We start from the raw sequence: 26,540 nt of genomic DNA on the forward strand, positions 1-26,540 counted from the left end.
ATCACCTACGTCGCGTTGATCATACAAAGAAAGCATTCGGTGTTGTTACTTTGTAAAATTTGAATTGTGGCTCTTCTCATTTTAACTGAGAACTTGCAAATATATTTGTAATATTTGCAATAACAACATCGTCAACTTCCAATCACTCTTGCTCTCGTGTAATTAAATTATTACACGCACTGATCTAGCTCTCATTTATTTGTTATTGTTGTTATTCCCCAAGGATCTTTTCTATCGAAGACCTTTTCTTAAAAATTTGCATTGGCAAATTTAACAACAACACACATTGCACATTGTCGTTTGGTATTAGTTGTTGGTACGATCCTCTCCATCCAAAAATATTTGGCGTTGATATTCCCCCTCGGTTTACATAAAACCCTTTGAAAATTTACACAGCCAAATTTACAATAATAACGCACCATCCAAATTCTCGCTGCATTTCATTTCTTTGTTGTATAGATCGTCAAACACCAACCAAACACATTCGTTTTTCTATTCTCCTACCTTTGTCGGTCAGTTATTTATTCTAATTTGAGAAATTACATGGTAATTATACCAACAACATTCCCGCCTTTTTAAGCGTCCCTTAAAAACTCTGCTGATCCTCAGCACGCACTTGCTTGGTCGTTTGCAACGTCTGTTGCTCAGTGGGAGCTTCACTGTTCACACATAACCATTTCTCTGCTAGCGTCACTTGTGTTGTCGAGTCCTCTTTGTGCTATATTCGTTGATGTCCCAGCACAGTGGGGTAAGATAGTACAAATAGTACAGTGGGGTAAAAGCACGAAAAGTTTTTTTCTAATAATTAATTATGAAAATTATTTTTCGATAACTTTTGGAAATATAATTAATTGGCAGTAGGGTTTTTGGAATTTTTGGACAAATTCACCCTACATTCGGCACTTATTGCACCAATTTCTAGCAGAGAATATAAGTGAAAAATAGTTGTTTTTTGACTCTTTTATATTGTTTTTGGCAATATTTGTTAAACATTTTGGAATAATATTTGAGTCTCCGTAGGGGTTTCGGTATTTTTGGACAAATACACCCTACTTTTGGCATACTTGCACCAACGTGTTCGCCCTACTTTAATTTCAAATATAATTACACCCTGTTAAGATTCTGTTGTATTCTTAGAATATTGGAGGTTTTGTGTGGGAATTTCTAATTTCCTGTGAGCTATAGCCATTTGTTCTTCAACTTGAATTTCATTTCTTCACCTCTCTTTGTTGTTTGTTGCAAATTCAATTGCAGATTTAACTTACAAAATGTCTGTCACCCCGCTTACTCGGTTTATTAGAGCTTCAGACATCGTTTTGAAACGTGTGGCTTCCTTTGAACAGAAAAGTGAAACCAAATATAACATACATTCTCTAGAAATCCACAATTCTGAGCTTCAAAAATTGTGGAACAAAGTTCATTGCACTTACGAGGAGTGCAAAAACTGCCTCACGACATCCGAGACTGCACAGACTGATGGTATTGATGTCGTTGAGGAAAAGTACGCCACATCCTACATTGCTTACCTTCGGTGCATTAGCACAATTAGTCGGCATCTTGAGCGCCTTAAAACTCTTGGTAGTGAAACTCCTTCACCTGCTATAGCTTCTGCACTCTCACCACCTCCACCAACTGAATTGTCGAGCGTTTCAAAAGAAACGCAATCTTCGGGTTTGCTTTCGGGTAAATCTTTAGAAATCTCACCACCTCCTAAACATTCGTTGAATCCTCCTGAAGTAGCAACTCCATCCAATAAATCATTGGACGAATCCGTCTCGTCGGTTTCTGTGCAGTCTACTTCTCCGTCCGTACCTGCTCCACCTGAAACTTCTTCCAACAACATAACTTCCTCTAGTGGCACTGTTAATAACTTCACATCATCTGTTGATACCTACAGCTTACCACTACCTCCCAGTTTGCTTTCTAGCGCGTCTTTAGCCCCTGTTTCTGTGCAGTCTACTCCTCTTGGTGTAATTGTTCCAACAGAAACTTCCTCCACCACAACTTGTAGTGACCCTGCTGATAATCAATGCTCCAAGTCAACTGTCGATACCCATAGTCTGCCTTTACCACCTATCGACATTGATATTTTTGCTGGCGATTTTATATCCTGGCCATCTTTTAGGGATCTGTTCACCACTCTATTTATTGAAAACTCACGCCTATCAGACATTGAACGGTTCTGCTATTTGTTGCAGAAAACCACCGGTGAGGCTCGCGAAATCGTTTCGAGATTTCCACTCACCAATTGTAGTTTCCCTTTAGCGTGGAAAGCTTTGTCGGATGCCTATGATAACAAACGCATCCTGGTGGATAGTCACATAAAACAATTGTTTGCTCTCCCAGCTCTAGAAAAAGAAACAGTTTCAGGTTTGAAAGTTCTTCAGCGCGGTATCAATAGTTGTCTAGCTGCAATGACCGTCTATGACGTCGTCACGGATCATTGGGATCCAATAATAGTTTGTATTTGTTTGCAGCGTTTGCCTAAATTGACATTGACTCTGTGGGAGCAAAGCATCAAAAAGAAGTCGTCGTTGCCTTCTTGGAAAGACTTAGATGCTTTCCTCACAGAGAGGATACAAACATTGACTTGTATCCAAAACTTGTATGAAAATCAGGTCACAAAGAAAGTTGTCTCATCTCGCTCCTCCAATAAAGTGTTGTCGGTACATAAATCTAACGATGTATCATATCCTCGATCTACAAGTTTGCTGACAAGTACTTGCCCAATTTGTTCTGGCCAGAGCCACGTTCTTCGTCTCTGCCCGCAGTTTATTAAACTATCATTTGAGGACAAATTCTCGATTGTGAAAAAGTATAACTATTGCATAAATTGCTTATGTCGTGGTCATGCTGTTAAGAAATGTAACAGCAAATATAGTTGCAACTTGTGCAAACAACGGCACCATAGCCTTCTCCACCGACCACAAGTTAGAAGAGTTATTGCTCCGACCACATCAAAACTGTCTCCGTCTTTTACTGAAGTCAAAAGTCGAGATCACAGTTGTGTTTTGTCGCAGCCCCGACATTCTCCAGGCATTTCTACATTGCCCTGCACTTCTCCGGCTTTTACAAATGTCAAAAGTCGAGAGTCTAAGTCTACTGTGTCGCCTTGCTCTTCTTACAAACGCCAAAGCAATCATACAGACACTAATACCTTGCGCAATAGTAAAGTTCTTACTGCGCCATCTTTGTTGAAACCCCCTCCTGCTTTTACATATGTCAAAAGTCGAGTATTAGCTTCAACTCTGACGAAATCAACTCCGGCTTTTACGAAGGTCAAAAGTCGAGTATTTAGCCCTTCTTTCTCGCGCTCAAATACCTCTCCGGCTTTTTCCAAGATCAAAAGTGGAGTATTTCGTCCTTCTTTGTCGCGTCCAACCTCCTCTTCGGCTTTTACTGATGTCAAATGTCGAGAACTTAGTTTGTTGGATCGGTCTTCGGACAACACCAAACTCCTCCTCAGATAATAGTTTGCTTTTGGGAACTGCCAAAGATAGTTTTGAATTCGTTGCTTGCCCAAAAATATATTTTCGGGTACCTTCTCATCGGTCCGGTTCCTGCCACCTCTTGTTCCTAATCTCGTTTTTTAAATTGAAATCGACCACTGCGTTATGCTAACAACTAAGAGAAACATATCGCTAGTGCTGTTATATCTTGAAAACTTAAATTGAATTGTTCAGTGACTCGTCTCCATATTCTTGAATCGAGCGAATATCGGAGTCGATCCTTTCTTAATTACTCGTTTATTGACATCGCTTGTTTGAACTATAGCTCTCTTGAAATCTGAATTTACGTTCATGAATCTTCTTACTGACATATTGGTATAATATTATTAATCTTTATTGTAATTATTCCTAGCTTTAATTAGTTGATCCACGCTTACGTGTATCAAGGTGGGCGGCAATGTATAAGTTAGATACTTTGTCCCACAACTTCCCCTGCTCGATCAATCACGGATGCTCATTGGCGCACTGGCATCTCCTCTACAATTCCCTCTGCGGATACCGTAGTGTGCGGATCGCCGCTGGGCATCGGTTGTTGTCGGTTTGCTCGCCTTGTTACACTTTGCTCTCACTGGAATAATTGTAATTGTAGTAGTATATGACATGGGATCCTCTGCGATCACTCAGAACCTCTGCGTTCACTTGTCAATAGTCACTAGTCGAAGAATAACGTCTACGCGTTATTACTAAAAGGCCTCTGTCGCCACTACCACCGATTACAAAAGGTAATCTATTTTGTTGTACGAAAAGAATCATAAATAAACTTCCCGCATATTATTACATTTAAATTGATACTGCTTGTGTTTTTATTTCTTTGGTTCTTTTCTCCCCCACTGCTCATCATCATACGGTAATCCTGAGTTATCGAAGAAACCTATGGATTTCCCCTCCCTCACCTAAACAGGTATGATAACATTTCCTGAAAATAATGTCAATATACATAGCACTCATATAACGGTGCCACCACCTTTTATGTATTTTAAGTTTTTTATATAAATCTTCGGTCTTAATTGGCTGTTTTTTTGGCATGTATTGTTCCCAGAAATCAAAAAATGTATACACATAAAATTTTAGACATATGTACGTCCACGTTTTATCACTTCTGTGTAACGGTACCACCCGATTTGAAGTGTTTTCACTCTTACTCTACATTTCGCCTAAATTTACTGTAATCTGGCATTTATGGTTCTCAGTTGTTAAAAACTTCTCAACAAAAAATTTTGGACATAGGTCTACGTCTTGATAAAGCCATTTCAGAACGTTACTCTCCGATTTTGGGAATTTTTTAGGTTTTAACTGCATTGTCCCATGAAAATAGCTACCGAGATGACTACAATTTGGTATTTAGTCTTCGATATAGAAACACAACATACCTACAAACAGTAGTTGATATAGATGCATGTTTTAATATAGCCCCAATATAAGAGATCAGTTTTTCGAAATTTTTGGTAGGATTATTGTTATTTTCTGGATTATAGCGTATTTTTCATACAAAACAAATGAAAAAGTATCAGTCAGGTGTGTCGACAGAGATATACATACCCTCTCCTTGAACCTAATGAATGAAACACAATACTTCTGAGTTTTATAGGTGTTTTATGAGTTTTTGTTTTTTTTTTTCATAGAAAGTATGGACTCGTCCCGAAAAAATTGTACCGTCTTAACTAGAGATGCATACAAAACATGTTGACAAACATTAAAAAAAAATCCCAGACGAATTCTTAAACTTCACTCCTTCTAAACTTTGTGTGTGAGGTACCCGATGTAGCCGATATTCGAACATAATTCGAGGGTGTAAGGAATAAAACGTTTGGACCAAATCGGATTGTCCCTTCGAGGGTTATCTTACGTACTATCCAATTTTGTTGACGCCTGCAGTCTTTTTTTGGAGCTTTTTTGCCATTATCTCAGGATGTATGGACTTGTCCCCGAAAGAAATGCGTCGCCGTAACGGGTCCCACAAGAAGAACTCTTTGGAAAAAATTTCAAAACGATCCGAGATGAGCTGTTGAACTGCACTTTTCCAAAAGAGGCCCGCCAGGACAATATCCTGATTCAATTCAATACACTCCGCGAGGATATCCTAAACTTCACTTTTTTCCGAATTTTGTGTGGGTGGTACCCGAAGGAGTGGACCAGTAGTCCATATTCAAACCCGATCTATGCCTGAAAGTAATATTACCATATGCAAACTTATGACCAATTCGGTCACTCCCTCGATAGTTATCGTACGCAGCAGCCAGACCGACAGCTCGACGGACATTGCTCAATTGTCTGAAATAGATTTCTTCCAACATACTTTGGGTCTAAGCCCATTATTTCGATGAGGCACATTTTTGGTCGTATCAAAGTTTAGTCTAAATGCTGAGAGTATAAATAGCTGTAATCCTACATTTAAGGTTCTTGGATTTCTAGCGGTTAAAAAACTTATTCACAAAAGTTGTAGATATATGTAGGTCCAAATTTGGGTATAACTCCCATATATAACTCCTCCCGACTGTAATTCTGAACAGCGGGTTCTCAGACCGAAGTTGATGTAATTTCGTACAACGGATTCTCCGATTTAAAGTATTTTAATGATATTTTCAACTAATGTGGCTGTTGTAACTTGGTACTATGGATTCTCAACATTCTTGCATCAATATATGTCCATATTTCGGTGTATACCCCATACGGACGTACCTTTCGACTATACGTAATTTAAATATAGAATGACTGTAGGTTCGGATTTCTAATGGCTTAAAAACTTCGATGTCTTATTTGAATTTAACGGTGTTTTAAATAAGTGATACGAATAAGCCTTGACGAGACGGATTTCCATTTTACTTCAATAAAACTCCCTTCAATAAAATACAATCCACAAATTTCGGCCAAGCCGAACTTAACACCGTTCATGATTGTTACTCTTATGATTCTAATTAATTATACTTAAATGGTAAATGTTGATGTATTGAGAAGTTAACTCTCCGTTTTAGGCAGGAGTTCATCAGCTTCATAAAGACTTCGCACATTCTATGTGCCAATGTTTTGATTTATTTTACCTACTGGTATTCTTAGCATTCTCGTGTTAACGGAGATTGAGAGTTTTGTGTTGTTTCTTAACTCCATCAATTTGTTGGTATTCAAGGAAATATAATTCAGTGGTTTCCCATTGCTTTCTGAAGGGTATAAAGTTTTTATTCTATATTACAGGGCGATCCTCTGGAGTACTTACGCTTTTTTGCTAACGCTTACTATAAAACAGACGCAAAAAGAAAGAAAGGGAGAAAATTAATGTACACTGAATAATTTTCTTCCAAAAATCGTGATGTGCGCCGTTGACCGTCTTTAATTTCTCCACCCTCGACGTAAGCCTGTTTATGCACGCAGAACTTACATCGGCCTCTTATCATGCATTATGTGATGGATTTGTTACAAAGTAATCTCTCCAGGCCCTCTTAGGTACAGACCTTTTAGTATGTTTTGTTGTTTTTCCGTTTGTAAAGCATTAAAATAAACATTTGCGATTTTATAAAGTACATATATATGTATTAAGGTCAGGATAAAATTCTGATTGGATCTAATATATAGAATAGATCCGATCTAAGCATGTCCGTCCTTCCGTCTGTTGTAATTACTCTAGCATCCACGGCGTTTTTAGGTCCAGTGATAGGGCCCTAACATTTTGGGAAGATGCGTCCTTTGTTTGCAGACAGGTCAAATTCGAAGAAGGGCTATATCGGTCCACGCTTTGATATAGCCCCCATATAGCGGTACCACCCGATTTGAGGTATTTTATGTTTTTAGTGACATTTTCGGACCGATTTAGTTATAATTTTGCATTTAGAGTTTCTAGCAGCCAATAAACTTATCTATTGAAAGTTATGGACACAGGCCCATGTAACCCCCATATAACGGTAGTGCCCGATTTGAGGTATTTTTAGGTTTCTAACAATATTTTTAGACTGAATTAGCTATAATTTGGTATTAGGAGATCTAAGTGGTCGTGAAACTCACATACCAAAAATTATGCCATTGCTCATGTTGTGGTATAGCTCCATATAACAGTACCACGCGATTGGAAGTATTTTGACGTTTTTAGCCACGTTGTAGATATAGCTGTTTTGGAAAAGGCCCCATATAACGGTACAATCCGATTTCAGATATTTTGACGTTTTTAGCTACAGTTTCTAACCAAATAAGTTATATTTTGCCATTAAGGGTTTCAAGCGGTCAAGAAACATATCTACCAAAAATTGTAGACATATGTCCATGTTTTGGGTATAGCCCCCATCAGAGACGCACAATTTTGATGCAACATCAGGCAAAACTGACAGCTAAGACATGGAACTTTTTAAAAATATATTAGCTTTTGTTTCATTCAAACGCGTATTTCCTAAGAATAGCTCAAAAAGTCGGAATATTTGTATACCCTCCCCCATAATATAGAGGGTATAATTAAATTTGTCATTCTCTGTAACATATGGACATATTCATCGGATACCCTATAAAGTATATATATTCTTGATCAGGGTAAAATTCTATGTCGATATAACAATGTACGTCTGTCAGTCCGTCCGTCTGTTGAATCAAGATACAGCTCGCAATTTTCAAGATAGAACTTTGTAACTTGGTATAGAAGTTTCTATTACTCCTAGGATGTCTGGTATTGCAAATGGGCTATATAGGCCAACGTTTCGATATATCCCCCATAGAACGGTTCCTTCCGATTTTCGGTATTTTTAATGTTTTAGCCTCATTATCACACCAAAATGGCTGAAATTTGGTACTTAGCCGTCGTTGGGTGTATAAAACTTTCCCTCAGAAATTTGTCGGTATAGGTTCACACCTTCATATAGTCCCCATTGAACGGTAACTTCCGATTTTAGGTATTTTGAAGGTTGTGACTACAATAATCCACCGAAATGGCTAAAAATTGGTATCGATTTTAATTTGGGGTATTAAACGTTCCATATGAAATTTCTCTGTATAGGTCCACGCTTTCATATAGCCCCCATAGAAGTTCCCTCCCGATTTTCGGAGTTTTGAAGGTTGTGGCCACAGAAATGGCTGAAATTTGGTATTTCGTCTTCGTTGGGAGTATAAAACTTTAACACTGAAACTTGTCGGTACAGGCCCACGCCTTCATATATCACCCATAGAACGGTACCTCTCGATTTTCGGTTTTTTTAAGGTTGTGGCCTTGTGCCTTAGTATAGCCCCATAGAACGGTGCCTCCATATTTCCGATATTTTGAAGGTTGTGGCCTTAATATTCCACCGAAATTGCTGAAAATTTGTATTTGGTCTTCATTTGAGGTATTAAACGTTTTGTATGCAATTTGTCGGTATAGGTCCCCGTCTTCATACAGCCCCCCTAAAACGGTACCACCCGATTTTCGGTATTTTGAAGGTTTTAGCCTAATTATAACATCGTATAGGTCCGCGGGTTCTTATATCCCTGAAGCGTACCTCTTAATTTTCGAAATTTGGAAGGTTTTACCGAAATATCAGACATTTTTTATTTAGTCTTCTTTGAGACTAAACACTTTCTGCCAGTAATTTGTAGGTATAGATCGATGTTTTGTTTTAGCTCCCCTGAAACGGTACCTCCCCAATTTCGGTATTTTGAAGGTTAGCCACATTGTTTTACCGAGCTTGCGGAAATTTGGTATTTAGTCTTCTTCATAAACGAAAGGAAACTAATTATTCCATCTTACTTCAATACAATTCGTGGTGGAGGGTATTACAAGTTCGGCCTGGCCGAACTTAATAATTTTTAATAATTTTCCTATGTAGGTCATGGGTTTAAAATTTTCCAGTATGAATATAAGCTGCCATCTAGTGTCAGAATTTAAATGGTTGGCTACAGACAATAGCTGACCTAGATTATGGTTTCTATGGTTATATTAGAGTATAACTCTGTCGTCTGACGACGTACATTAACATAATTGACATCAATGCAAAAGTCAAGAATTCTTCTTGCAAATATGACTGACGTGGGCGGTACGTGTGTTACAGGAAAACGCTATAGCATCTATATTAAAAATTTTACCAATTTTCAGGCAACAATTTTGGTAAATTTAACTTGCTAAATTTGCTGGTTTTTATGTTGTTTTGGAGACTGTTTGGTTTTCCCAATCCTATTTTTGCATCAGAAGATAATCGGTGCTTTTGTTCATGACATTTATTAGCAGCATAAAATAATTCATACCGTATGCCCCTCCAGAGGGGAAAGAGGGAAGAAACATATCTACCAAAAATTGTAGACATATGTCCATGTTTTGGGTATAGCCCCCATCAGAGACGCACAATTTTGATGCAACATCAGGCAAAACTGACAGCTAAGACATGGAACTTTTTAAAAATATATTAGCTTTTGTTTCATTCAAACGCGTATTTCCTAAGAATAGCTCAAAAAGTCGGAATATTTGTATACCCTCCCCCATAATATAGAGGGTATAATTAAATTTGTCATTCTCTGTAACATATGGACATATTCATCGGATACCCTATAAAGTATATATATTCTTGATCAGGGTAAAATTCTATGTCGATATAACAATGTACGTCTGTCAGTCCGTCCGTCTGTTGAATCAAGATACAGCTCGCAATTTTCAAGATAGAACTTTGTAACTTGGTATAGAAGTTTCTATTACTCCTAGGATGTCTGGTATTGCAAATGGGCTATATAGGCCAACGTTTCGATATATCCCCCATAGAACGGTTCCTTCCGATTTTCGGTATTTTTAATGTTTTAGCCTCATTATCACACCAAAATGGCTGAAATTTGGTACTTAGCCGTCGTTGGGTGTATAAAACTTTCCCTCAGAAATTTGTCGGTATAGGTTCACACCTTCATATAGTCCCCATTGAACGGTAACTTCCGATTTTAGGTATTTTGAAGGTTGTGACTACAATAATCCACCGAAATGGCTAAAAATTGGTATCGATTTTAATTTGGGGTATTAAACGTTCCATATGAAATTTCTCTGTATAGGTCCACGCTTTCATATAGCCCCCATAGAAGTTCCCTCCCGATTTTCGGAGTTTTGAAGGTTGTGGCCACAGAAATGGCTGAAATTTGGTATTTCGTCTTCGTTGGGAGTATAAAACTTTAACACTGAAACTTGTCGGTACAGGCCCACGCCTTCATATATCTCCCATAGAACGGTACCTCTCGATTTTCGGTTTTTTTAAGGTTGTGGCCTTGTGCCTTAGTATAGCCCCATAGAACGGTGCCTCCATATTTCCGATATTTTGAAGGTTGTGGCCTTAATATTCCACCGAAATTGCTGAAAATTTGTATTTGGTCTTCATTTGAGGTATTAAACGTTTTGTATGCAATTTGTCGGTATAGGTCCCCGTCTTCATACAGCCCCCCTAAAACGGTACCACCCGATTTTCGGTATTTTGAAGGTTTTAGCCTAATTATAACATCGTATAGGTCCGCGGGTTCTTATATCCCTGAAGCGTACCTCTTAATTTTCGAAATTTGGAAGGTTTTACCGAAATATCAGACTTTTTTTATTTAGTCTTCTTTGAGACTAAACACTTTCTGCCAGTAATTTGTAGGTATAGATCGATGTTTTGTTTTAGCTCCCCTGAAACGGTACCTCCCCAATTTCGGTATTTTGAAGGTTAGCCACATTGTTTTACCGAGCTTGCGGAAATTTGGTATTTAGTCTTCTTCATAAACGAAAGGAAACTAATTATTCCATCTTACTTCAATACAATTCGTGGTGGAGGGTATTACAAGTTCGGCCTGGCCGAACTTAATAATTTTTAATAATTTTCCTATGTAGGTCATGGGTTTAAAATTTTCCAGTATGAATATAAGCTGCCATCTAGTGTCAGAATTTAAATGGTTGGCTACAGACAATAGCTGACCTAGATTATGGTTTCTATGGTTATATTAGAGTATAACTCTGTCGTCTGACGACGTACATTAACATAATTGACATCAATGCAAAAGTCAAGAATTCTTCTTGCAAATATGACTGACGTGGGCGGTACGTGTGTTACAGGAAAACGCTATAGCATCTATATTAAAAATTTTACCAATTTTCAGGCAACAATTTTGGTAAATTTAACTTGCTAAATTTGCTGGTTTTTATGTTGTTTTGGAGACTGTTTGGTTTTCCCAATCCTATTTTTGCATCAGAAGATAATCGGTGCTTTTGTTCATGACATTTATTAGCAGCATAAAATAATTCATACCGTATGCCCCTCCAGAGGGGAAAGAGGGAAGAATGCTCCGCTCATGGTTTCTTAAAAGAATCTTCGTAGTAGCACAAAGCTATAACCAGCGTATTAGCTTGGTATATACACTGGAAATATTTTTGGCCACTTTTTCCAAACAAGTGGATCCAACGTGGAACTTACGCAGAGGGGCCCGGGCCGAAATGAAAATGAAAAATTGTCATATGTCCCACCATACCATTGTTATCGAACACTTTATCGTTTTCGAATGTTTCTCGATAGGTTTGCGGATATTTTGTTCGAGAACGACACACGAGAATGCATTGAGAACCATTCATTCGTCGCTCAGTTTGTGACAGAAAAACTTCGATTTCGAATATCGGTAATAATGTTTGGTGGAGTTTCTTGATGCTTCTGTTATATACCTTTTTGGTCTTTATTATTTGTTATGTTTGCGATACTGTTGATAAACATTGTTGTCTTGTATTTGTTAACCTACCCATATGTTGTCTTTATTAACACTTGTTGTTTATAATAAATGTACGTTGCATGTACAGTATAGTCTCGATAATCCGGACACTAGAATTTTTTACATTGTAGAGTCCATAATCCGGACATCACATATTTTTTTGACCTCGATGATCCGGACATAAATTTTTTTTCCTATTTTGAACATTTTGTTCTTATTTATTTTATTGACGTTTTCATTCTTAGCTATAACAATTGGTGCATAAATAAGAAAAATTAAGTTTTTCAGACTCGACTTTTTGGCTAGCCACAGTTGACTCAGTTATACTGCCAGGAAGATGAATCTGTCGAATAAAGCAACGGTATTTAAAACCTAGTGTTGCTCAGCCTTATTCCCTACAAAATCGGTCTTGCGTGTTCCTTTTCTCTAAAGGAATTAGTTCATCAGCCCTTCGGTTAGTGAGAAACTCCCTAAGGAGCATGTAATGTATTCCAAGGATAATTCACCTATACATGTTTAAAACGTTTGAATTCGTAGTTTATTTTTTAATGGGGTTTAAAACTGAACGAGGAAACGAGAAGAGACCTTGTATATAAATTACACTGTGTTATTTTTTAAGTCATGGTATTCTGATAGAAGACTAAATAAGAGAAGATATATACGTGTCTCGTCGTCATGGTTTATTAACCATATTCTGATAAAAGACTAAAAAATAGAAGATACCTGCCTCGTCGTTTTTTCAACTTGCGAAGTTATAGGCTTCCAAAAATTTCAGATATGAACAACATAAAATTATTTTTTGAAACAAAAAAATTTCCAAAGTAAAAAATATTTTTCGAAACAAATTTTCTTGTGAAAAAAAACATTCACCAAGTGTTTGAAAATGATATAGATTTCGAACTTTTGGCGAACAAAAAGAAAAACACAAGAAAAAACATTTGCCAAGCGTTCGAAAATGATATCGCTTTCGAAACTTGTGGCAAACATTCAAAAAATATCAGCAACCGGTATTGAGGCATGTTCTAGTGCAAGGCCATATTGAATTCCAACAAATCTTTCGTCGTTTTTATTAGGTCCAGAAGTTTTCAGACCAATATTGTTTTGTGTATTTATGCTTAAAGATGAATATTTTACCTTATTTTATTTGTTGTTATTGTTGTGCAAATGACACATGTTGCATTGAATAATAATTGTGTGGCATTGTGGATTAGTTTTTAATAATTTTATATACGCACACATTTTTTGTCTCTTTGTACATTTATATGTATATGTATATATACCTACCAACGTTTAGATTTTGTCGTCATTTCTGTTTTTAATTAAGTTCTATTTTTCTAATTGCTTTTAATCCTCAATTTCATTTTTATGCTGGTGTTAGAGTTTTGTTCTATTATTTCATTTCAGTCGTTGTTATTATTGATGTTGTTGTGTGTGTGTTTGAGTCAGGGTTGGTGCTTCTGTTGCAACAGTGGCAAAACTGAATTACTTTGAATCCTAAAAATAATTAAATGAAGCTTAGCATTTAATGCCATACAATTTAAAGTACCTTTTCATATGGATGTGCCATCAACCCATTCAAACAATTGTAAAAGTCAATGATGTAAATTCAACAGACACATATACGTATACTGAAAATAAATGGACATACAGATTCACATCAATTTAAGAGGAAATTCCACCATTTAATGACTCCAATAACGGATTATAAAATGGTGACGGGGGATTATATCAATATGCGGTCAGTAACCCCTATACCAGCAGTTCCGTAATATTCCTTGTAACAGCATATTGATTTAACCTATATTGAATGTGAATATTTCTGGAAATAAACGATTTGTATTCATATGTTTCTTGGGAATTCCGACTTTATCATTTTTGTTGGGAAAAAACTGTATTTCCTAGCAAAAGGGCTATACCGATTACGAATATTTCTTAGAATGAATTATTTGTTTGATTTTGCAAGCCAACATTGTTTTCATATTTTTGAAGGAAAGTTAGACTTTAAGATTGTAGTTGTGTAAAACAAATAGTTCCAACTAAATGGGCTTTCAGAGAAATGTTTATGGAAATCTTTATAAATAACAAGTAAAAAAGTATTAAGTTCGGCCGGGCCGAACTTTTCATACCCTCCACCATATAATATTCATTCCTGTCCCCAACTTTAAGTGAGTATGTTAAAATGTCAGATAATGTACATAAAATGCTTCATTCGGGAGGCCCTTTTTTATGGTGCCTATATCTAACTGTTGACAATTTTGGGTGGGCTAGAAATTGGGAGGTACTGTTATATAGGGGTTATAATAAAACATGGGCCTATGTTGACAGTTTTTGATGGGAGTCTTTAATGTCAAATAACTCCTAATTCGGTTAAAAAATTTAGCTAGACGTAGGGGATGGAAGATACCAAGGAACGGTCCTGACCGGTTTTAACATGGCAAAGCCCAGGATTTATCTTGGTCCCTCTTTCATCTCAAGTGGACACTGACCTCCCCGTGGTGTCACCTGGGGAACTGCCTTTAACACCCGTTAAAGGTAGTGAGCTAACATGTGCCGCGCGTTCACCCATAGGAACGTTAAAAACTTGGGTTTGGGCGTCGGGTTAGTAACCCTCTCCTAGAAAAAAACAGCCTACTATGAAAAATAGAAAGAAAAGAAAAACAAACCCCTCTAAAGTTGACGAACCCCGCAAACGTTTTAAGGACCATGATCTGCGAATCTGCACCTGCAATGTTCGCACTCTTTATAGAGAAGGTGCAGTCTTCGCATTGGCAGACGTACTTGAAAAGTACAAGGCCGATATTACTGCCATACAGGAAATACGATGGATTGGGGAAGGCGTCACAACAACACCTAAAGGTGACGCACTGTATTATAGCTGCCATGACGTAAAGCATGAGTTTGGTTGCGGATTCGTAGTTAGTCGGAGACTAAAACATCTGGTATCCAGCTTCACCCCAGTGAATGAAAGACTTGCTGCAATTCGAATAAAAGCTAAATTCTTCAACATCACCTTTATTTGCGCTCATGCTCCCACTGAAGAAAAGGACGAACAGACCAAAGATATATTTTACGTTGCCCTGCCCATGACATTAAAATCATTCTAGGCGATTTTAATGCCAAAATTGGAAAGGGGAATATCTTTGGCCCAACAGTCGGGAAATTCAGTCTCCACAGTGAAACATCTGACAATGGTATGAGGCTGATAGACTTTGCAGCTGCAAAAAACATGGTAGTTAGCAGTACCAGATTTAAGCATCTCGATATTCATAAGGGCACCTGGCTGTCCCCAGATCAAAGAACAAGTAATCAAATTGATCATGTTGTGATAGATGGAAGACATTCATCCAGCGTGTTGGATGTACGATCGTTCCGAGGCGCAAACATTGATTCGGACCACTATCTTCTTGCAGCAAAGGTACGTACCCGTCTAAACGTTGCAAATAAAGCACGAACAGACACAACGCGGAAGTTGGACATCGATAGGCTGCAAACACAACAGATAGCCACAGCATATTCCACTCAACTAGCCCAATTGCTTAACGCGAGTACTCCTTGTCCCGATAACATAACAACACAATCGCAAAATATTGCCCACTCCATGCAAACAGCCGCAAAATCCATACTTGGATTCCAGAGACCTCCACAAAGGAATTCATGGTATGACCAGGAGTGTCGTGCTGCTACCGAAGATAAAAATGCGGCATATAGAGCTACTTTACAATCAGTAGCAACGCGTAGCGCACGAGAGAGATATCGGGAGAAAAGGAGAGAAGAGAAACGTCTTTTCCGCAAGAAAAAGAGAGAAATGGAAAAGCGGGAGTGTGAAAAAATCGAGATGTACAGGAGCCAGAATGAAGTCCGAAAATTCTACCAAAGAGTGAAACATCAAACAGATGGCTTTGGTACAGGCACATCCTCCTGTAGAGACCAGCAAGGTAATCTGGTAACAGATACAGATAGCGTGCTCAGGATATGGAAGGAACATTTCTCCAATCTGCTGGTATCCAAAAGTGGCGAAGACGATGATACCGCAGATCCAATCCCAGAAGATGGTATAGAATGTATACCACCCGGCCAAGATGAGGTAAAAACAGCAATCAACCGGCTGAAGAATAATAAAGCAGCAGGAGCCGATGGCTTACCAGCCGAGCTGTTTAAAACCGGAGGCGACGCGCTGATAAGGCGTATGCATCAGCTAGTTAGCACCATCTGGCAGGAAGAACGCGTACCCGACGATTGGAACCTGAGCATCCTATGTCCCGTCCACAAGAAAGGAGATAAGACTGTATGCTCCAACTATAGGGGCATAAGTCTACTCCCTATTGCCTATAAGATAGTGTCAGGGATACTGTGCGAACAAATAAAGCCTATGGTCAACGAGATAATTGGACCATACCAATGTGGCTTTAGACCTGGCAAGTCCACCATTGACCAGATATTTACCCTGCGGCAAATCCTAGAGAAGACCCAAGAGATGCAGATCGACACATTTCACCTTTTTGTCGATTATAAAGCAGCATTCGACAGTCCCCTCCGATCAAAGGTATTCCATGCAATGTCTGAATTTGGTATTCCCGCAAAGCTCATCCGGCTTTGTAAGATGACTTTAACTGATACTAGGTCCTCAGTTAAAATTGGAAAGAACCTCTCCGAAGAATTTTGTACCAAAAGAGGTTTCAGACAAGGAGACAGCCTTTCGTGTGACCTATTCAACATTTTGCTGGAAAAGGTAATACGAGATGCAAATGTCAAAAGAAATGGCACAATTTACACCAATAGCCACATGTTACTTGCCTATGCTGATGACATAGACATCATGGGACGATCAGTAAAGGAAGTAACTGATACCTTTAGGAAGGTCGAAGCAGAATCTGCGAAAGTGGGTCTGACGGTAAACGGCGAAAAGACCAAATTGATGGTGTCGACGCGCAAAGCGTCCATAGAGCTCGGACCAACCGTAGAAGTTGGTACCTATAATTTTGAGGTAGTTAAAGACTTCGTCTACCTCGGCACTGCCATAAACACAACAAACAACATCAGTTGTGAAATAAGAAGAAGAATTGTATTGGCCAACAGATGCTACTATGGATTAAGTAAGCAATTTAAAAACAAAGCCACATCTCGTCAAACAAAAATAACACTATACAAAACGCTGATACTACCCGTGCTAATGTATGGCTCCGAAGCATGGGTACTTGCGCAAGCAGATAAGGCAGTGCTTGGTGTGTTTGAGAGGAAAATTCTTCGAAAGATCTACGGGCCGATTTGCGTTGACGGTGAATATCGACGTCGTATGAACCACGAGCTATATAAGCTATACAAAGACATGCATATAGTTAAACGTATCGAGATGCAATGATTGCGTTGGCTAGGCCATATCATGAGAATGAGCGATGATGAACCCGCTAAAAAGGCGTATGAATACATGCCACATGGCGGTGCACGCAGAATCGGCAGGCCTAAGCTTCGATGGAGCACACAAGTGGATGAAGAAATGAAAAGGCGCGGTATTCCAAAAAGTCAAGCGAAAAACAGAGAGGAATGGAGATCTTTTCTTAGTTCGGTCTATGGAACAAATGTTCTGTAATGGGCCAACTAAGTAAGTAAGTAAGAATCCTCAATATATCGAAAATCGGTACATAACGTGGGAACTTCAAATGTCATTAACAACTAGTTCGGAGGTATCTGGGCTATACGAAAATATGAACTTAAATAAACAATTTTTGTTGCAGAATTTTTGTTGACTTTTAAATTTCAAATTACAGAAAGTACGTCCAAAAAATAAAGCTAAGGCACGAAAAATCGGGAGGTTTGTTTTGGGGCTATACAAAAACATGGACCTACGTTCGGTTAAACATTTTAAGTAAAATCCTCAAAGTACCGAAAATCGGGAGGTATCGTTATATTGGGGCTACGTAGCAATATTGTTGATGTAGATATGTGGTGACCACTACAACGTTCAAATGTCAAATTACAGTTAGTTCTGTTAAAAATTGTAGCTAAAATTGCAAATTACTGAAAATTGGGAGGTACCGTTACATGGGAGCTATATCCGAACATGGACCTATGTTGACAATTTTTGATGGAGAGGTGTTGTGACCACTAAGAACTTCAAATGTCAAATTACTGCTAGTTCGGTTTAATATTGTAGCTAAAATCATCAAATTACTGAAAATCGGGGGGTACCGTTATATGGGGGCTTTCTTGACAATTTTTGGTGGAGAGGTGTGGTGACCACTAAGAATTTCAAATGTCTAATGTTCAAAATACAGATAATTCGGTTAAAACTTGTTGGTATAATTCTCAAAATACCTGAAAGCGGGCGGTAACGTTATATGGGGGCTATTCCAAAACATAGGTCCATCCATGTCCACTAGTTATATAAGTGTATTAACATTTAAGAACCCTAAATGTCAATTGATAGCTAAACCGGTCTGAAAATGTATATAAAAACGTCAAAATGCCGTAAATCGGGGCTACCGTTATATGGGGGCTATACAAAAACGTGGACCTAGGTCCACAACTTTTGTTATATAAGTTTAGTTACATTTAAGAACCCTAAATGTCAAATTATAGCTATATCGGTCTGAAAATGTAGCTAAAAACGTCAAAATACCGTAAATTGGGGGTACCGTTATATGGGGGCTATACCAAAACGTGGACCTATGTCCACAAGTTTTGTCACATAAGTTTATTGACATTTAAGAACTTCAAATGTCAAATTATAGCTTCATCGGTCTGAAAATGTAGCTAAAAACGTAAAAATACCGTAAATCGCGGTTTACGTTATATGGGGGCTATACCAAAACGTGGACCTATGTCCACAACTTTTGTTATATAAGTTTATTGACATTTAAGAACCTAAATGTCAAATTATAGCTAAATCGGTCTGAAAATGTAGCTAAAAACGTCAAAATACCGTAAAACGGGGGCTACCGTTATATGGGGGCTATACCAAAACGTGGACCTATGTCCACAAATTTTGTTATATAAGTTTATTGACACTTAAGAACCCTAAATGTCAAATTATAGCTAAATCGGTCTGAAAATGTAGCTACAAACGTCAAAATACCGCAAATCGGGGGGTACCGTTATATGGGTGCTATACCAAAACGTGGACCTATGTCCCCAAGTTTTGTTAAATAAGTTTAATGACACTTAAGAACCCTAAATGTCAAATTATAGCCAAATCGGTCTAAAAATGTAGCTAAAAACGTCAAAATACCGCAAATCGGGGGTACCGTTATATGGGGGCTATACCAAAACGTGGACCTATGTCCACAACTTTTGTTATATAAGTTTATTGATACTTAAGAACACTGAATGTCAAATTATAGCCAAATCGGTATAAAAATGTAGCTAAAAACGTCAAAATACCGCAAATCGTGGGGTACCGTTATATGGGTGCTATACCAAAACGTGGACCTATGTCCGTTATATGGGGGCTATACCAAAACGTGGACCTATGTCCGTTATATGGGGGCTATACCAAAACGTGGACCTATGTCCACAACTTTTGTTATATAAGTTTATTAATACTTAAGAACCCTGAATGTCAAATTATAGCCAAATCGGTCTAAAAATGTAGCTAAAAACGTCAAAATACCGCAAATCGGGGGGTACCGTTATATGGGGGCTTTACCAAAACGTGGACCTATGTCCACAAGTTTTGTTATATATCTTTATTGACACTTTGGAACCCTAAATGTCAAATTATAGCCAAATCGGTCTGAAAATGTAGCTAAAAACGTCAAAATACCGTAAATCGGGGGTACCGTTATATGGGGGCTATACCAAAACGTGGACCGATATAGCCCATCATCGAACTTGACCTGCCTGCAAACAAAAGACGCATTTTCCCAAAATTTCAGCGTCCTATCTCCATTGTTGTGGATGCTAGAGTGATTACCACAGACGGACGGACGGACGGACGTGCTCAGATCGACTTAGAATTTTACCCTGATCAAGAATATATATACTTTATAGGGTCGCAAATGAGTATTTCAATGCGTTACAAACGGAAAAACAAACTTAATATACCCTCCATACTATGGTGGAGGGTATAATCAAATGTCGTTCGTTGATAACGGCATCAGTTGAGAACGACTGGACCGATTTGGATAATTATTTTTGTGTAATGTTCGCCATTACCCGACTTAGGTTTTTATGTAAAGAAAATTTGACCACGTCCACTTTTTTCAAATTCAATTTTATCTTTTCCACAAAAACTACTGAAAAGAAATTTCTGAAATTATCAGGGAATGTACAGGGATGGCCCCCGCCTAAAATGGGCTAAAAATTTTGTTTAATTTCTGAGGGGGCGGGATACTTCCCCTATACCCTATTTCTTTAAAAATGCAATATCTATCTGTATATAAATAAAAATCAAATGTCGTTCGTTGGTAATGGCATCAGTTGAGAACGGCTGGACCGATGCTGTCCAGCATAGTTATTTTGTCCTATTGAAATTGTGTCATTGTAAATGTTGTCAAATATTTTATTTTACCCCAATATTGATATACATATTTTTTCATACAGTCATTCTCTTTGAAACCTTCGTATCAAACACATATAATTTTATTAAATAAAGAATAGTTTTTTTTGTAACGCGTTCGTGTTTTCAATCCGCTTCAGAACCTTCTGCAATTGGCGCCCACAAAGATTAGTATTCCGCTACAAATTGACGCCCAACATCGAGGCCCGAATAACGCCCAGAAAGCCGTGAAGAAGGATTTTTATTGAAAATATATTGGAGAATTGGTTTCCGACAATAGTGGACATAAATTGTGGCCCTTTCCGTCTGGAAAAATACCAAAATTTTTTTTTCAACCCGTGCAGAAGGTACACGCAAAAGCAAACGAATTACGAGGAATACGAACATGGATTCACTTACAACTGAACAATTTGAAAGTCGATTGAGATCCATAAACAGACCCAGCGACCTCAGCAAGATATAATGGAGAACGATGTTCTACGAAAGTTGAGGAGTTTATATCAGCTATAACAACATACCAGCTTGTTGAAGACGTTACTGATGCTAATGCTGTTAATGGTATGCCTATGCTACTTCAAGGAGATGCTGCAGAATTGTGGAGTTGTGTTAAGGGTAAAGCCAAAACTTTCAAAGATGTCATTAAAATGTCACGTGAGGCCTTTGCTCCACCGAAACCAGCATGGCAAATCTATGCGGAATTATTTGAGCTTAAACAGGGTAAGAATGAACCTACAGATACATTCATTCGAAAGAAGAGAACGTTATTTGCGCAGTTAGCAGAAGTTCCTACAGAATCCAACTAGATTGATATGGTGTTCGGGATGCTTCATCCACAAATAAGGGAACGTGTCTTTCGTCATAAAGTTAAAAATTTTGAAGAAATTCAGGCAGATGCAAGGGAAGCTGAACTTACAATTAGTGAACGCATTGTTGTGAACACTAAACATTTAGAAAGTTGTCCTCAATGTGGTTTAAACCATTCCTCCTTTTGCCGAAAGAAAGGCCATACTGATGAAAGCTACTTTAAAAAGCAAAATATTGGTGAAAATTTAAATTCTAATGCTAAGACAGAAGTTTTAAAGCAGAAATTAGCTTGCTGCGGATGTAATGCACCAGGTTTTGTTCGTGCGAAATGTCCTAAATACAATAAAAAGCCAGGAAATAACAGTCAAATGAACGTAAGTTTCAATTCGTATGTTATATGTATCGGTCGTGACATTCCTAGGGTGAATGTTGAAATATTTGGATTTTCTGGACAAGCTTATTTTGATACCGGCTCTAAAACGAGCGTAGCCAGTTCAAGCTTAAAACGAATTTTGCAGTTAAAATGAAGTAAATTTGATACCATTAGGTGTAAAACAACGTTGCCGGATGGATCCACAACTAATCAAACATTTCTTACAACAACACGCAAGATATTGGTTGGAGGAAGGAGTTTTGACATCGATTTTTTGGTTTTTCCTGAAAATAAAAACAATCGCACTCTTCTGGGAACAGATTTTATGGAGCAGGCAATTATTGTATTGCATATGTGGCAGAAACATTGGTATTTTAAAGGCTGTCCAACTAAAGTTTTTGACTTTGCTCAAGAGCTACCAGTCGAGTTGAACTTAGTAGAAAGGAACAAAATTACTGAATCGTATGTTAAACGCAAGTTACATGGTAGAATGATAAAAGGAGTCGCATCTGCCAAATTCAGTTAAATACAACCCTGTATATCTGTACGGGAGCGTGTCAAATACAAAACAACAATAATACGGCATGACATTTCATTACAAAAAAAAAAAAAATAAGTAAATAAAGATTGTTATTAATTTTCGAGTTTGTGAACAAATAAATATCAATACAACGAATTTTCCGGCTGGTATGAGACTACAAAGCAACTTTTTTCGCCACAACAAAGCCTTTACAGATGTGGAGCAGCAGTTACAATAACAGCAGCTGCAATTGGCGGAACAGCATGTGCTGTATTTGGAACTGCTTTCTTTGGCTAACGGACATTTTTCCTGCATAATAGCACATTGGGTTCACTGGAATCGCATTAACAACGTCAGGTTGCCTCACAGATGAATTTGATTTCCAATAAAAATTTTGCCACAACAACAAGAAGGTATAAAGTTTGTATGTCAAGCAATTTTTTTATGTTATCGATTCCGCGACTGTACGGAGTGGGTATAATCCATCCAAAACGTTTCGAGCATCAACCGGAAACGACTGTTTGGGATCCACATTAACATCAATCAGCTGCTGTAGCGACAATTTCAACAAAGTTCACCCCCAACAAAAGCAAGAACAGTTGCATCCACCAGAAAACCACCAACATCAGCGGGAGATTTTTTAAGGACTACATATTCCTTGGGAGTCATCGTGGTGCAGTGGGAAACACGTCCGCCCAGAAGGTCTGCGGTTAAATCCCTGACAGCGGTGGCAAATCAGCGTAATGCTTGATTACATTTCCCGATTATTTTAAGCATGAAAAACTTCTCTACAAAGTGGTGTTGTAAGACACGCTTTTCGGACTCGGCGATAAAAAATAGAGCCAATATAATTGAGCCAATATGTATAGGCGCGCACTCATTGATATGCCCCATCGGGGATGTTGTGTGAACAAATGTATGTGTAAGTTCCTTAACTTAACCGCATTTTGTCGTTGGATAATCTTCTCTCCCCATGTCTAACCCTAATTTAACTTCGATTCTGGATATCTGAAAGATCCATTTTTAGTGCTTTTGTTAATTTTTTATTAATAATACCGTAAATGTTTATTAAACATGTTGGACACACAAATAGTTTCTATTTTAATTAGCCATTCATAATCCCTTTTCATAGTTATTTTATCTGTACATCCAGCTGCCTCTGTATCTAAAGAAAGACATCGCAATTCATTACACACATACATTATTTATTATCTGCATTCTTCACATTACTTACCGACGGCGTATTTTTCAAAATCGGTTTAACTAACCGCACTGGCACCTTATGTTTCGGGACATGCACAATTTAGGTGTAGAATACAGAAGCAGGAATACGTACACCATTATCACCAATAACATTTTCACAATATTCACCGTCCTGTGACAGCGATTGTAGCAACCAACATTGAATTTGTTTTGATTATTATTATTAGCATATATTTTGGTTTGGGTAGATCTTTCAGAAGCTGCTGCAGTTTCTTTCACCCAATTTCTTGTAGAAATCGACGTACATGTGTATATTCCTGAGATTTTAAAGGTTCTCAAATGACTAGCCCAAGATGCACAAAACGGTTTGTCTTTTCTCAAATGTTTGCATTTCATAGCCATGGGAGATTTTCAAGACTTCAACACCAAGAGCTGACAGTACATCCATTTTTAGTATTGACTGCACTTTTTGATTATAAGATATAAAGAAAATTAAAAAAAAAAACATTTTGTAGTTTCAATTTTTATATCCAAATGACATTTGTGCATATACACACAAATACATATCGTCACCATAAATGCCAAAAGACGTAACCGACATGAAAATCGGAATTCGTTTTTTGGTGGAATCTGATACATTAAGCTAAAATACATGCTCTGGTAAAATTTTAAAATTCTACGTTTAAAAATAGCGATCCTATTCAAGAACTGCCAAAAGACGTAACAGCATGCTGTAATTTTCAAAAAACACAAAAGGCGTAACCCACATTATTTGAAAATTAAACAGTCGTACAAACAATTTAGTCTTTGATTTTTTCAGCAATTATAATGCCAGAGGGGGTATATTGAGCTTATTACGGAAATGTATAATTTCCTTTGGGGCGGATCTGGTTATTTAACCCGAAAGTCCAGATTCAAAAACCGGGTTAGACCCGGTTTTACTGAACCCATTACTATAAAGTGGGTGTCGTTTGGAAGCTTATAGAAATACCTATCACATGGCGTGATCATTTTAACCGGTTTGCCTTACATGCGGCTTATTTCTCCATATGTTTAATTTGACTCTCAGGTGACGGTATCTCATGAATGGTGATTCCGTTTTAAAAATTGTACAGACCATTCTTGTTGCTAATTTTTATACCCTCCACCATAGGATGGGGGTATATTAAGTTTGTCACTACGTTTGTAACTACTCGAAATAATCATTGTAGACCCCACAAAGTATATATATTCTTGATCAGCGTGCAATTCTACATCGATATAGCCATGTCCGTCCGTCTGTCCGTCTGTGGAAATCACTCTAGCGTCCGAACGGATTGTCGTAGGTTGATGAAATTTTGGGAAAATATGTTATATTTACGTAGGACTTTTGGTATTGAAAGCGGGATATGTAGGTCCACGCTTTCGTATAGCCCCCATACAAAATGACGCGTGACGCGTCGTCGTTTTAAGGAATTTTTAAGATATTTTGCCCATTTTACCACCGAATTGGTTGTAATTTGGTACTTTGTGTCTCCAGAGGCCAAATAATATTCCTACCAAAGTTGGGTTATATAGGTCCACGTTTTGGTATAGCCCCCATATAAGGCCCCATAAAAAGTACGCGTCATTTTAATATATTTTGAATGTATTAGACCCATTTGTCCACAGAATTGGTTGTAATTTGGTATTTTGTGTCTTCAGAGGCCAGAAAACATTCCTACCAAAGTTGGGTTATATAGGTCCACGTTTTGGTATAGCCCCTACATAAGGCCCCTTATACTTCATTCTGGCTTCTGTACATCTCGATTTTTTCACACTCCCGCTTTTCCATCTCTCTCTTTTTCCTGCGGAAAAGACGTTTCTCCTCTCTCCTTTTCTCCCTGTATCTCTCTCGTGCGCTACGCGTTGCTACGGATTGTAAAGTAGCCTTATATGCCGCATTTTTCTCTTCGGTGGCAGCACGACACTCCTCATCATACCATGGATTCCTTGGTGGAGGTCTCTGGTATCCAAGTATGGATTTTGTGGCTGTTTGCATGGAGTGGGCAATGCTTTGCCATTGCGCTGATATGTTATCGGGATGAGGGATGCTTTGATTAAGCAGTTGGGCTAGTTGAGTGGAATATGCTGTGGCTACCTGTTGTGATTGCAGCTTACCGATGTCTAACTTTCGTGTTGTGTCTGTTCGTACTTTGTTTGCTACGTTTAAGCGGGTGCGTACCTTTGCTGCAACAAGGTAGTGGTCCGAATCAATGTTTGCGCCTCGGAACGATCGTACATCCAACACGCTCGATGAATGTCTTCCATCTATCACAACATGATCAATTTGGTTTCTTGTTTTCTGATCTGGAGACAGCCAGGTGCCCTTATGAATATCGAGATGATTAAATCTGGTACTGCTAACTACCATGTTTTTTGCAGCTGCAAAGTCTATCAGCCTCATAGCATTGTCAGATGTTTCACTGTGGAGACTGAATTTCCCGACTGTTGGGCCAAAGATATTCTCCTTTCCAATTTTGGCATTAAAATCGCCTAGAATGATTTTAATGTCATGGGCAGGGCAACGGTCATATGTTTCTTCTAAGCGCTCGTAAAATATATCTTTGGTCTGTTCGTCCTTTTCTTCAGTGGGAGCATGAGCGCAAATAAAGCTGATGTTGAAGAATTTAGCTTTTATTCGAATTGCAGCAAGTCTTTAATTCACTGGGGTGAAGCTGGATACCAGATGTTTTAGTCTCCGACTAACTACGAATCCACAACCAAACTCATGCTTTACGTCATGGCAACTATAATACAGTGCGTCACCTTTAGGTGTTGTTGTGACGCCTTTCCCAATCCATCGTATTTCCTGTATGGCAGTAATATCGGTCTTGTACTTTTCAAGTACGTCTGCCAATGTGAAGACTACACCTTCTCTATAAAGAGTGCGAACATTCCAGGTGCAGATTCGCAGATCATGGTCCTTAAAACGTTTGCGGGGTTCGTCAACTTTAGAGGGGTTTGTTTTTC

The 26,540-nt window shown here is 38.1% G+C and overlaps 1 protein-coding gene across 1 annotated transcript; it reads left to right on the forward strand.

Annotated features, from left to right (window-relative positions):
• The first annotated feature begins 1,092 nt into the window (after positions 1 to 1,092).
• LOC141392252 (uncharacterized) lies at positions 1,093 to 21,452 on the forward strand. The gene is made up of 2 exons (XM_073965203.1): positions 1,093 to 2,718; positions 21,229 to 21,452. The coding sequence occupies exons 1-2, from the start codon at positions 1,269 to 1,271 to the stop codon at positions 21,450 to 21,452; spliced, it is 1,674 nt and encodes a 557-aa protein (XP_073821304.1). The 5' UTR covers positions 1,093 to 1,268.
• The last annotated feature ends 5,088 nt before the right edge of the window (positions 21,453 to 26,540 follow it).

The sequence above is a fragment of the Musca autumnalis genome, unplaced genomic scaffold (genome assembly GCF_047663935.1).
Source record: "Musca autumnalis isolate F117 unplaced genomic scaffold, ASM4766393v1 scaffold_2, whole genome shotgun sequence".
Taxonomy (NCBI): Eukaryota; Metazoa; Arthropoda; class Insecta; order Diptera; family Muscidae; genus Musca; species Musca autumnalis.